General features: G+C 40.1%; 2 protein-coding genes across 2 annotated transcripts in view; both read left to right on the top strand.

Moving 5' to 3' along the window:
* med17 (mediator complex subunit 17) overlaps positions 1-14,513 on the top strand; it is a 167,454-nt gene that overhangs the window by 41,402 nt on the left and 111,539 nt on the right. The window lies entirely within an intron of this gene.
* LOC308084931 (lymphocyte antigen 6D) lies at positions 850-3,631 on the top strand. Its single transcript, XM_080427920.1, has 3 exons — positions 850-1,001; positions 2,603-2,707; positions 3,353-3,631. The coding sequence occupies exons 1-3, from the start codon at positions 947-949 to the stop codon at positions 3,454-3,456; spliced, it is 264 nt and encodes an 87-aa protein (XP_080284046.1). The 5' UTR covers positions 850-946; the 3' UTR covers positions 3,457-3,631.

Here is a 14,513-nt window from a genome sequence, read left to right as displayed (position 1 = left end):
ATGTCTTCTATCAAAGTGTGTGAAATCCTGAATCCCTAAAGGCTAATTTAAACTTTGTGTCACTCAACAAACTGAACAAATAGTTGAATATATATAATTGTATAAGACCTATCTTAGTCATATTAAACGTATGAAATATTGAAGGATGCATGGTAGCCTGCAGCCAGTGGTGTATAGTAACTAAGTACATTTACTCAAGTACTGTACTTAAGTGCAAGTTTGAGGTATTTTTTACTTTACTTGAGTATTTCCAATTTTCTGTACTTTTACTTCTACTCCACTACGTCTCAGAGGCAAATATTGTACTTTTACTCCACTACAATTATTTGACAACTTTAGTTACTAGTTACTTTGCCGATATAAATTATTACATTATAAAACATACATTAACCACTTTAGCCCTATTTTATATAGCTGTTTGAAAATAGCCGATCTACAAGCTTGTAGATCTACTATTTTCAAACATTGTAGTACTTTTACTTTTGATACTTTAAGTACATTTTGATGCCAATGCTTTTGTACTTTAAGTAGATTTTGAATTCCGGACTTTTACTTGTAACTGAGTATTTCTACATTGAGGTATTGATACTTTTACTTAAGTACAAGATTTGATTACTTTTACCACCACTGCATGCAGCACCCCTTAATCTCTTTACATCTTGAAAAACAAAACAGATCATCTGTAAAAAATATCAAACAAATGAATGCAGAAAACAACCACACAATACTGTACCATGCAACTATTATGTCCCATGTCCCGCCCTGCACGGTGCATGACTATTGTCATTGCTGTAGGACAATGAATTTCAGAGGAATGTTGTTTGCTATTTCTTCCTGTCAGACGATACACCAGGAAATGTGTGTTACTGGTTTGGTTGGTAGGTTGTTGTGAGAGCATAAAAGCCGAGGTTAGACTCTTCATCTTCACACCACTTCACTTGACAACATGAAACTCCTACTGCTCACCATACTGCTGGGTCTGCTCCTGTGTAGCACGCCAGGTGAGTACACTTGTGATAGATACACAGTATCACAGTGTTATTATGGTCCAAAATATATTGATGCAGAAATTAAGGTTTGACTTACTGATGCAGGTTTGTTTTTATATATATATAAAGTATATATATATATATATATATATATATATATATATATATATATATATATATATATATATATATATATATATATATATGTGTGTCTCTTACTCCTATGTGCAATGCCCAAAGACAGATAGTGTAGCAAAAATAAAGCATATAGCATATAGAATGGTACAATTCTATTCCAAATTTCATGCCAAACTAACTACGCATCACGCTGCAGCACGTTGTAGGCTTGTAGATCTGTTACTTTTGTCACGTATATTTTTGCCACCTATACATTAGGCTGCAATCACGCAGCCCGTTCGGCAACAAACGACTTATGTTACATGTTCCATGTAATGTTATACATGTTTTGGAAAATGTTTTTCATTAACTAAATCAATATCCAAAAACAATGCATAGTCTATTAGCCACATATTTTTCCAGGACCCTTGATACATTCCAAACATTTTCCAGGACTGGAAAAAGTTTTTTTCTAATTTCAAAATATTTCCAGGAATTCCATGACCGCGGTGACCCTGTATTGTATATATATTAACCCAGGGATATTCAACTAGATTAGGCAGGGGGCAACAATCGTAAAATTACTTGAAGTCAGGGGCCACAACAAAACCGTTTAACCGCTTGTTGTGTGCTATAGGTACGATAGGACACAATAATGGACACATGTATGTCCAATTGTCCATTAAGGTAACTTATAAGGGCCTACTTCATACTGCATGCATTTTGTTGTTTGATAGGAATATTTCTGTGTCAGTCCTTTATAGTGCACAGGATATGATTTTGATATTAAGAGGAAAATAGGAAGTGGATATTTCAGTATGTTCTGTGCACGGGTCCCTGGCATGGAAGCATCTTTGTGTCAGAATCAGAATCAGAATCAGTTTTATTGTCACATCACAGGTAAAAAGGTAAAAAAGTGGGTGAAATTCGTTTTTGTACATCGTTCCCATCGCAACGTTAATTTCCATAGAAAGAAGAGGGGGGGGGGGGGAGAAGAAGAAGAGGGGTGGGGGGCAAGTGGGAAGGAGATCAAAACAAGAGAGCAACAGAAGGCCAGACAAGTTATCTTGTAAAAAGAGTATTAGGGACCAGGTGAAGAGTTTACATGTTCGTATGAATGAAAGGATTTTTTATTGTGTTTGTTTTGAGTACCCGGGTGATAAGAGCACAAGGTCTTATGATGTATTTGAAGTGGATGAAGATGGCAATGATGGAATATGGACAATATCCACAAAGAAATAGCTCATACAATATAACGGAAATAGTTACAGATGGATGGTTTGTGATGGATGAACTGGACTCAAAAACCCCTGTTGTGGTTTGTAGAGACATGGTGAAAATAATAATAATAATTGCCGAACTACTTGAAAGCTTATTCTGAGGGCCGCCAGTTGAATATCACTGTATTAAAGTTCACCCTGAGGTTATAATTAGAGGCGATGACCAAGATAATGCCTTGGAACCTGTTTTCACATAATGTCTGGCCTTTCTTCCAGTAAACATGCTGAAATGCTACACCTGTGACGATGAGACCGATGACATCTGCAAGACAAAGACCACGTGCCCGGATTCCAGCAACTTCTGCAGGACAGACTGGAGCAGTAATTACATGGCTTTCTCTCTATTAGTATTACTATTGTCACAGTGGTGAAAAGTAACTTAGTACATTTACTCAATTACTGTGCTTAAGTACAATGATGAGGTAATATTTTACTTTACTTGAGTATTTCCGATTTTCAATACTTTTACTTCTACTCCACCACATCTCAAAGGCAAATATTGTATTTTTACTCCACTACAATTATTTGAAAACTAGTTACTAGTTACTTTGTAGATTTTGATTATTATTACAAAACCACTTCAGCCCTATATACATTTCGGCCATTTGAAAATAGCCGATCTGCAAGCTCACAATGCCTCACAATGCCTTCTGCATAATGAGTACTTTATACTTTTGGTACTTTAAGTACATTTTGATACCAATACTTTTGTACTTTCACTCATGTTTAATTCCGGTAGTATTTCTACATTGCAGTATTGACACTTTTACTTAAAGTAAAGCATTTGAGTACTTTTCCCACCACTGCTGTCGTCATTCTAGAATTAAATGATGTGCGTACAAGATAATTATAATCATAATGCAGTATTAATATAATATAGTTTGTGTATTTTTCAACGTAGTTTTTTTGTTTAGTTTTTTATATTCATTTTAAAAGTGTTTATATTGTTATTTTTTTTTTTTACAGATGACGTTCTTTCTCGTACCTGTGAGGAGTTATGTGTCCCGTCCATTGATGTGGAATGCTGCGAAGATGACCTGTGTGGAGATCCAGACAATGAGGACTATTAGTGACAGACAATAACGCTCGACTCTGCCTTTTACTTTCTGTTGAATCAGCACAATGATGTAATATCTATGCTATGGTGTTTATCCTCCTAGCATATACGATTTCAATTAATTCATTTCATTGGTCATTTTAATTAAACACCTCTATGATTCCAATAAAAACAGAATTTTAAATATGTTCCAGTGTTTTTGCATGTATTTAAATGTAATTTAATTCCGTTTCATGCTCTTTTCTAAATGACACAAGAAAGTGATTTTCACAGGCATGTAGGGCTGTCACGACTACAGATTTAAGTTGACGATTAATTGTCACTCAAATAATTAGATGATTAACGATTTAATTGTGTGTTTGGGGTTGAACATTTGGGACGTATTAATACAAACGTAATTTCTGTTTGCCTTTTAGGCTTCGTAATCAAAAATCGCACAGGGCAGATATGACAAATAAATCATTAAATATACAAATAAACTATTAACATATTTAATAATATATGTAAAAATTGCTGATCTACAAGCTTACAAACAACGCGTGGCGTGTTGTAAGCTTGTTTACACAAATTTTTCAACATGGGATTATCTCAAATAATTGCGATTAGACGATTATGTCATAATTGTGACAGGCCTACAGGCATGTGCTGTAGACAGATATATATATTTTTAATGAATTAGTACTAGATTAATGGCATGCTCTCGGCACACATATGGACACGCATGCACAGAAACTGACACTTTACATTCTTAATCCCCTGAAGCTGTTGTGGCCTATACTAGTATGTGGGTCACCAGACTGTCAGTGACGGTCGGACGGTTCATTAGAACATTGGTTCTCAAAGTGGGGTCCCCGGGGTCCATGGGGGGGGGGGGGTTCCAGGGGGTCCCCAGCAAAAATGTGTTAATATAGCACCACAATAATTGTAACCTCAAGCTCAACCTCAAGCTCATAGCGCTATGAGCTTGTAGATCTGCTATTTTTGAAAAATCATGAAAATGTGTGCAAATCTATATTTTTTTAAAGCGAACTTTTTTATCTCAAATCTCTGCTTCTGGGGGCGGTCCCTGGAACAAAATATGTTGAGATGGGGGGGTGGGGGGATCCGCAGCCAAATACATATCAACGTGGGGGTCCTTGGCACGAAAACTACTGCATTAGAACTCAGGTGTGAAGATACAACCAGGCAGTGTGATCTACTATGAGAGTGACGACACTATAGCATTGACGGCCATCGTAAGAATGGAATGTGGAAATGCTCGTTCTATCTCAATGAGGACGTTCCAATGTTTACAGACCATAGCGGCCCACTTTGTGTCGTAACTCTCTCTCTACTACTAGCCTACTCTCTCTACTACTAGCCTACTCCATGGCGCTCCGATTGAGTATTTTTCACCAATGAATTACTGTATGGTTCTATCCAGACTCAAGTGACACTTTTATAGCACTTTTAACTTTATAATAGCGTTCCTATTATCTGCATGTGTAACGGTTGATCTGCGTTGTGTTGTGGATTAATGAAGTTCCAGACCACTTCTCTCTTTGTTGACAGTTTATTCTGGTAAGAATAGACACAAGTTTCTGGTCAGTCACTTCTTTTGGTGTAACACACCCAAGCCTCAGCACGTCTACAACAGAATTAGCAGCAGTTTATTGTAAACAGTAATACAATATACCGTTTGGTATGTCAAAATGACTAATTGAAAACATATACAAAGCGGCACTACTTCATGTGGGTACATTTAGCATGTTTAGAATAACCAGTATTCTTCACGGTATCACAGTAAACATACAGGCATATAGTGTGCTGAGGAACACATCTTACCTTGGGCAAATCTAATTTAGCACCACTCTAACATGGACACCTGTGTTAATCAATGATGTGCCGCCCACGAACCAATAAGAAATGCCCTTACTTAAGGAGCAGGTGGAACCCACTATACTCTGTTACAGACTGGGTTGCGTTCGGAAATTGCGCACCGGAGCGCACTCGCCTATTAGTTTGTATTGGCCAGTGCGCTCAGTGCTGTATTTCCGAACACGCATTGTGTAGCACATTTCACATATAACAGGCAAACTTTCAGTGAAAACAGGCCAACATTTGGCAAAAATAGACGAATATTCTGTGAAAATAGCACAGAGCTTGTAGATCTGCTATTTTTGCATTGGATTACTGCAATTCCTTACAATGCTGCCCCAACAAGTCTCTAAACTTTAAAGATTCTTGTTGTATATGGTACCATTTGCAGATTATTATACGACATTCTCCAGCTGGTCCAGAATGCATGCACATTATGCCGACAGGAACTAGAAAAATAGATTGTGTTTCTCCCATATTGTAGCCCTGGTTCCCTGGTTCCCTTTTAAATCCAGAATTTAATGTAAAATCCTTCTATTTACCACAAAGCCCTTTCATTTCTTACACAAATTTACCCTACTAATACACCAGAACGCAGGCCTACTAATGCACATTGTAAAGCGCTTTGGATGAAGTCACTATATGAATGCACCGTTTACCATTTACTTGTTTGGAAAAGTATCCAAACGCACGCATTTCAGCACCCCATGAACAGCGAGACACACACACACACACACACACACACACACACACACACACACACACACACACACACACACACACACACACACACACACACACACACACACACACACACACACACACACACACACACACACACACACAGCAAATCGTAGACCAAAGTTTGACTAACGATATATCCACTGACCACACAAACTTCACTGAAATACCTCTCTTTTCTCACAGTGGTGGGTTTGTTTTGATTGTGTCAGGCCCGCCTTTGCTTACAGAGTGAGTGATGGTGGTCCATCTATTGGATTAGGGAAGGGATTTCACTCTAGCATTAATCCGGGAAGATATCAGGGGCGAACGGGGCTGGACTCACAGAGGGCTCTTGATTCCCTCTGTGGATGGATCAGCGTGTCTGTCAGTCAGCACACTGCACTCCGTTTGCAAATACTGGCTTGTGAACACCTCAAGGAATAAGGAGAATAAACGCATGATCCGAGATGAATCTCTTCTGCTTCTCACTGGTAAGGACCAAGCCTTTCTGTCTCATATGTCCCTGTCTGTGTACACAGTGAAATCATTAGTGTCAATTTAACATTTGGTTCCATTTGTACACTCTCAGAGTTACAAATGCATAAATGTATACATACGTAGGTGAACAGTGGTGTAAAGTAAAGTACACGTCATTAAGTACATGTACGTGTGCACACACACACTAACATACCATGCTGTTATAACAGTCAATACTGTTTCAATATAATCCGATAAAAAAGCACACACAAAATGATAAATGGTGCATTTACCGTATATATAGTGCCTTTATCCAAGGCCCTTTAGAATATGCATTTAGCTACATTCACCCATTCACACACATTCACACACTGACGGCGGAGGAAACCATGCAACGCTTCACTTCAACACTAACTCAGGGGGAGTTGGGGATCGAACCGTGAACCTTCCCATTTCTCGAGTGACCGTTCTACCGCTTTAGCCGCTCTACCACCTGAGCCATGTTGCCCCATAATCATCGCAAACACACTAACACACTTCTGAAAACACACCTGTATTTTAAGTGTTTTTCCTAAGGCTCTGATTGCTTAAAGGGATAGTTCACCCAAAACATGTGTCACCTCATGGAGATTTTTTTATTTTTGCCAAATTTATAAGCCAATAATTTGAAGACCAGCGGACCTGTAGGCAGCGGTTCCGGTAGGAGACACAAAGGAGGATCTTTGTGTCTCCTACCGCGGAACCACTGCCGGTCATCAAATTATTGGCTTAGGAATGCGACAAAAACAAAAAGTCATTTTGGGGGTGAACTATCCCTTTAACTTGTTTTATCTGCTGATGACTACAAATGCTGTTTTTATTTTCGCTGTTGTTTGCTGTTTTTTAACACGTCATGTAAAACACTTTGTAACTATGGCTGGAAAAGCGCTATAGAAATAAATTCATCATCATCATCATCATCATCATCATCATCAACAACACATGCACAGGGTCACAAATGCCCCTTTCTTTCCTGTCCGTCCAACAGAGGGTTGAATAGTGATTAGTACACATTGTGATTGCCCTTGTTTTTGTTGTTGTTCCGCATCACGTGATGATGGGCGTCTACTCATTAAGCCCCATTTATACTTTGTCGTACCGTGGCATATTCCCTAGAGAGCTGAGAGCATTATATAAACAATGCCTTCTGCACTGCTAGTAGGTCACAGGAGAGATAAACAGGAAAACAATAACATTATGAAGTTATATATTCACCATTTGAGTGTCAAATGAATACTATGGCAGTGATAAATGGGACATCATCCATAATTGACAAACTGACCAGTGGTGGAAGAAGTACTAGCAATAGCCTACCACAATATAAAAATACATGTTACAAGTGAAAGGCCTGTGTTCAAAATGTTACTTGAGTAAAGGTACAAAAGTATTGGCATCTAAAATATACTTAAAGTACCAGAAGTAAAAGTACTAAAATGTTTGAAAATAGCATATCTACAATGTTGTGAGCTCGTAGATCTGCTATTTTCAAATAGCCTATGTATAAAATACGGCAAAAGTGTTTAATGTAGGTTTTATAATATAAGTAGAAAAAGTGCTCCTCGGAGCACAGGTATTCGCCAGGTCAGGTACGTTATTGTGGCCTCCTGGTGGCGCTATAATAGGCCAATGTGAAAAGGGTGGCCGTTTCTTCTTAGGCCTTTCACGACAATCGGACACTGCATTCATGATTTGAGGCATTTTGTTCCAAAAATGTGTTTTGCTAAATTAGACCTGCTGGTGGCGCTATAACAGGCCAATGTGAAAAGGGTGGCATTTCTTCCTGGGCCCAGTGTGAATGTGTGTGTGAAATTTCACGGAAATCGTGATAATTTGAGGCATTTTGTTCAAAACGGACCAATCCTGCAAACTTTGGAAGCCAACCTTAGTCAATGAGGATGAAATATGGGAAATCGGACAGATCCGTGTTGATCACATGACTTACCGATTTGCATGACGTTTGGATAAAATCTGTAAGAGTAATGGGAAAAAATGGATTTTGCACAAATCGGCCTCCTGGTGGCGCTATGACAGGCCCATGTGAAAAATTTGGGGCAGAGGTTCTGAATTGGCATCCAGGGAGTGTGTGTAACAGTTTGGCAGCGACCGGGCCAACGGTGCCGGAGATTAGCTGGTAACACACGGACAGGACACACGGACACACGGACGGACGGACAGGGGGTAAAACATACTCTCGCCATGCCTTTCGGCCTGGCGGAGACAATAAGTATTTTTGAGGGGCGAACTACTCCATTCAGTACAGTACTCAAGTGAACTTACTGTGACTGTCCACCACTGCAAGTTTGAAAACTTTAACCAGGCCGATAATTCTCACCTGTCATTTGAGTCACAGTCTGGACTTCAGACTAATTGAGCATCTTGTGAACATTCAGGTACAACATAGGATCAGACTTTTTGATTGCCTGCGAGTTTGACCTTTCTTCCTGCTCCTGCAGAAACCATAGATCACAGTCTGTCACAGTCACAGTAAGGGTTCAGACTAATTGAGCAGCTTGTGAACATTCAGGTACAACATAGGATCACACTTTTTGATTGCCTGCGAGTTTGACCTGTAGATATTCTGTACGGATAGGTGGTAAAAAAATAGCCCCTCGGCCTAAACAGTCACACAAAATGTCCACTACTAATCCACTGAGTTGTGCAGCTCAAACTGACCAGAGAAAAGGCGGTTACACACCGGCGAATATGCGAATATACGCAAAATTCGGACTCGTTCCGAATAATTAAAAGACGCTTTTTTTTGCTCCGCGAAACTGGTGTGGAAGCTTGCATTAACTTTATAAGGTTTTTAAAATAAAACGTATTATTCGCATGAAAAAAATCGCCCCGGTGTGTAAGGACCAAAAGAGTTGTCTCTGTCAGACTGATAAAAAGGAGGAGTTGAAATCTCCTCCAACTCTCCGGTAGTACCGGAGACATTAGCATGTTTCCGCCGGTCATCAAATTATTGGCTTAGGAATGCGACAACAATTTAATAAATCTCCATGAATTCAAGGCTTTGTAATTGGGGTGTGTAATTGATAGAAAATAAGTCATTTTTGGGGTGAACTATTCCTTTAAGTACAGTACTCAAGTGAACTTACTGTGACTGTCCACCACCGCATTTTTGAAAACTTTTACCAGGCTGATAATTCTCTGAGTCACAGGCTGTCACAGTGTTCAGACTTCAGACTAATTGAGCACCTTGTGAACATTCAGGTACAACATAGGATCACACTTTTTGATTGTCTGCAAGTTTGATCTTTCTTCCTGCTCCTGCAGAAACCATAGATGAGTACATCAGATGAAACATAGCTGCTCCTCATCTTGACCACATCATCAGAGTGTGATGACCAATTGAATTACTTCCCTATGAGTCATCTCCTCAACCCTGTGTTAGTCCAGGCATTTTATGCAAAAATGGGGGTTAACCTCCCACTAATTGCAATGATATTATTGCATTAATTTAGGGCATACATGTTTTAAGGGGTATTAAGGGGTTCTGATTCCAAATCTGCTGTATGCACATTTCAAAAATGGCTGCTAATGCCTCAAAATGTACTGTACCATTTAAAGATGGTGGCCACCACTATACTGAACTATTAAAAACATATATTTCTCTAGAGACTTGGTTCAATTTTGCTTTTAAAGGTTTTCATAGATGGGGAATCCACTGCCATATTCTGATTTGAGATCAGATGTGAGGAAATGGCTTAAAACTAATATTTATTGTGACAATTGTCATTTATAGGGGTTATTACAAAAAACTTGATACAAATTCCTTAACAAGAAATGTCTTCACCAATGTGTTTGTAAAAGTGTCTGGCAAGACTTAAAAAAGAAAGAAAGAAACAATTCAATTCCAGGCAGTCTATTCTAAGGCAGTGCTTCCCGAACAATGGGTTGAGACCGATCTTGGGTCACAGACCCATTTCTATAGGTCGCGAGTAGAAATCTGCAATTATTTCACAAGTTAAACATTTTTCAAAATAATTTCAGTAAACAATTATGCATTGAAAAACTCAAAAGAAAAAATCATGAAAATAGCAAGCAGATCTACAAGCTTGTGTTGTTCACTTTTCCTGCTCATCACAAACCCATCTTTTTTTGGTGTATGGGGAAGATGGTCTCCTCAGTGGGGATACAGTGAAGAGATATGGCCCCTTATGGGCCTGAGGGGGGGACAGTGTAGAACTCTCCGAACCTACAGTGTCTACTGGGTGTCTAGGCAGGGGTGTGGATGTTTTTAACAACTAGAGGGGAAAGGGTTAGGGCCCTAGTGTAACCAACCTCCAGGCCCATAAGGGGCCATGTCCCTGCTGCTATCTGACAGACACGCATTGCTTTCCGTATGCACCTAATGCTCTGTGTTTTTGTTCTGGAGTTGTTGTTTTTTAACTATGGAGAGGGTAGAGGGGAACAGCAGGCCGTAATAATAAGTCACTTGTGACCCCTGGTAATATTACTTAAAAAAAACAAAGCTGACCTATAGGGATATCCCTGTCTGCCTGACACCACCGGGGAACAACTCCATGTCTGTCCACGAGCACCTATCTTGGGCATGGGAGGAAGCAGATCTGTGTGGTGGTCCACTTGGGACCAGCGGGACTATCCAGTGAGCTAGACCGACATAGGTACACCCCTGTTGTTCTAATTCATAGCCATGCACCACATGGAGGTCTTAGAAGCCCTATCACCGGGGACTGACTCTCCTCACTCTCTCTGCCTATGAGCACTCCTCCTGGGCTCACAAGTGGCCCACTCTATAGCCTTGATGGGCCATGTCTATGGCAGCTGTTGGAGGGTTTCATGTCAGACATGGGAGAGGGAAGAAGCCCAGGTTGTTCTTTGTCCCCATAACTTTGTTCTTCCATGCTCCAAGTGCCCAGGGAGCTATCCAGTGACCCAAATCCCCCATACTCCCCTCTTACCACCCGAGGGGCATCCTTTGCAAACTCTTAGATTAGACCCCCTCTTACATCCTCACCCACTACATTGATACTGCATTTCCCTGGGTCCCCAGCAACACACCTGCCAAATGTTGTCTTCCTACAGTGTTCGGTTTTCATATGATTGTCTCCGCCGGAGGCGGAGAGTATGTTTTCACTTCGTCCCGCTGTGTGTCCCCCCCCCCCTAGCCAAGCTAACATTGGTCAAGCTCCACGTGACACATGACAATATGTTGACACCAATGCTTTTGATTGGCTAGAGGGACGCATGACGAAATAAAATCCTATAAATAGGTGTGTCACTTCAAAAAGCCATTTATGGTTTTTGAAGTGAGGTAAGACAGGATCAATCAGTCTTGATTGGAACAGTACCTTCCAGTACAAATCACCCGTCCGTGCGTGTGTGTGTCCCTCTGAGAACACCTAACATTGGTCAGTTTCACGTGACATCACAATATGTAATATAAATTTATAAATAGCTTAGACAGGAGAGGCTGAGATCACACAATGAAACTAACTCCCATTACGCAAACTGAAGAAGCAGCAAATCATCATCTGAAACCTGATGAAGAAGCAAAGGCGCAGAAGGCCAAAGCTAAGAAACAGAAAGAAAGAACACTAAACAGAGACAAACCCTACTGTATCTCATTAGATACAGTAGATACATGTTCTATTTTAAGTAAGAATTAGAACATTCCTAGAGAACTATGGTTAAAGATAGGGTAAGTGATTTCATTTGATTAAAATAGCACGGGTCTGCTGGCGGAGACTTGTGCTCCGAGGAGCACATTTTCTAGTTGTATATGTAACTAGAAAAAGTGCTCCTCGGAGCACAGGTCTCCGCCAGGTTATTTTGGCCTCCTGGTGGTGCTATAATAGGCCAAGGTGCCATTTTGTCCTAGGCCGTGCACGGCAATGGGACACTGCATTCATGATTTGAGGCATTTTGTGCTAAAAATGTGTTTTGCTAAATTTGACCTGCTGGTGGCGCTACAGCAGGCCAATGTGAAAAGTGTGGCATTTGCTCCTCAACATAGTGTGAATGTGCGTGGAAAGTTTCACCGCAATCAGACGCTGCGTTCATGATTTGCGGCATTTTGTTCAAAACAAGCCAGTACTGCAAACTTTAGATGTTAATCAGCCAATTAGGATGGAATATGAAAAATCAAACAGATCCTTCTTGATCACATGACTATAGAGATCATGTGTACCGATTTGCGTGAAATAAAATATAAAATGTTTTACATAAGTCGGCCTCTTGGTGGCGCTATAAAAGGCAGATGTGTGATCATGATTTGAGGCATTTTCTTCAAAACGGAGCACTCCTGCAGACTATGGAAGCCATTTTTAGCCAATCAGGATGGTATATGAAAAATCTGAAATACCTCTTTTGTTTAATGACTATAGAGATACTGTATACCGATTTGCGTGATGTTTGGACAAAATCTGTAGGAGTACTGACAAAAAAAATGTTTTGGAAAAAGCGGCCTCCTGGTGACGCTATAAGAGACCCATGTGAAACATTTGGGGCAAAGGTTCTGAATTGGCATCCAGGGAGTGTGTGTGCACAGTTTCGCTGCGATCAAGCCAACGGTGTCGGAGATTAGCTGTTCACAGATGGACACACACACACGGGCACACACACACGGACACACACACACGGACACACACACACGGACAGGGTGCAAAACATACTTTCTCACCATGCCTTTCGGCCTGGCGCCTGGCGGAGACAATGACTTATATCTGCAGCGTCCCCGGTCTTAATGGGTTAAATTCCAAGACCACATTTATCAAACTGAACATAGAGTCATATCTATTTCCTCTCTAAAATGTGACCGTTTGAAGGTTGCAAGCTTTTCAACCTGCTCTGACCTCACTGGACTTTCCTGAATGAGTCTCCCCATGTGAGCCTGTGTGATCTGCATGCAGATCACACATCCCGATTACACCTACAGCTTTCATGGAAATTCATTCCAAAAAGCATTGAAGCAGTAGGCCCCTCTGGTAGAGTAGCGTGATTTGATTTAATATAACCACGGGCGGATGGACACTTAAATAAATATGATAACTTTCCTTATTGTCCTGGGTGAAATCTATTCAAAATGTTTGACCTGGACATTTTCTAAAATGAATGTTTGTGTGTGTTTCTATGATGTTTTAATGAATGTGTATATGTGTGTCTTTTCTTATACTGTTTATCTGTGGGTAAACAGTAAACACACACACACATGCCTACATATCGTCTCTGTCGGATGGAAAATCTCGTTATGTCCAAAACTGCTACTTTTCAGGATTCAGAGAGTATAAGCACATGCATCACTTTTCCACCGGGACACGCTCCCCTCAGCTAGACTGAGTGGAAATTATTGTTATATTTAATTATTGTATACATGTAAAAATTGCAGAAATAGCTCACGACGCGTTGTAAGCTTGTAGATCTGCTATTTCTGCTTTTTTTTCAATATTCGGAAATGTGTCAAAAAGTTCAACCTGGCAACGATTATGACGATTATGCAAAAATAATTGCAATTATCTCAAATAATTGCAATTATCTCAAATAATTGCGATTAGACGATTATGTAATAATTGTGACGGGGCAACGGTCCTGCACAGTGCACACCACCTGTTTCTAAATGTCACATAATGCAGGAGGCAGCAGGACGTTGCGTTATAAAAAACGAGCGCTTCCAAACTCTGACACTTAAAAAAAAAAATAATAATCACCTGCACGGAATTTATTGACAGAAAGTAGCTCATAACATGTCTCTATGGTGGATTTTTATTAAACAACAAACAAAAAATGAAACTAACTGCAGTTAGAAAGCTTTCCGTACAGCCGCAATGTTGGTGAGTTTAACGTTGTTTAAGGGTGCGTTCGGATATAAGGCACTGAGCTTACTGGTCCAATACAAACTAATACGTGAGTGCGCTCCCGGTGCGCATATCCTTAATACAGTCAGATAGGACTTTTCTGTTTGGACGTATGGGCTGTCAAGGCCAGAAAGTCGCTTTTTTGCCACTCAGC

Source organism: Gymnoscopelus braueri (genome assembly GCF_963280865.1).
Source record: "Gymnoscopelus braueri genome assembly, chromosome: 5".
NCBI lineage: Eukaryota > Metazoa > Chordata > Actinopteri > Myctophiformes > Myctophidae > Gymnoscopelus > Gymnoscopelus braueri.
Note: the sequence above shows the minus strand (reverse complement) of the source record. Positions and strands in the feature narration are given on the sequence as shown.

Excerpts from the sequence above, each read along its gene's own strand:
- LOC308084931 (XM_080427920.1), top strand. The coding sequence starts at position 947 with ATGAAACTCCTACTGCTCACCATACTGCTGGGTCTGCTCCTGTGTAGC. Across the intron at positions 1,002-2,602 it reads GCTCCTGTGTAGCACGCCAG|TAAACATGCTGAAATGCTAC; the intron begins GTGAGTACACTT and ends CCTTTCTTCCAG. Across the intron at positions 2,708-3,352 it reads CTGCAGGACAGACTGGAGCA|ATGACGTTCTTTCTCGTACC; the intron begins GTAATTACATGG and ends TTTTTTTTACAG.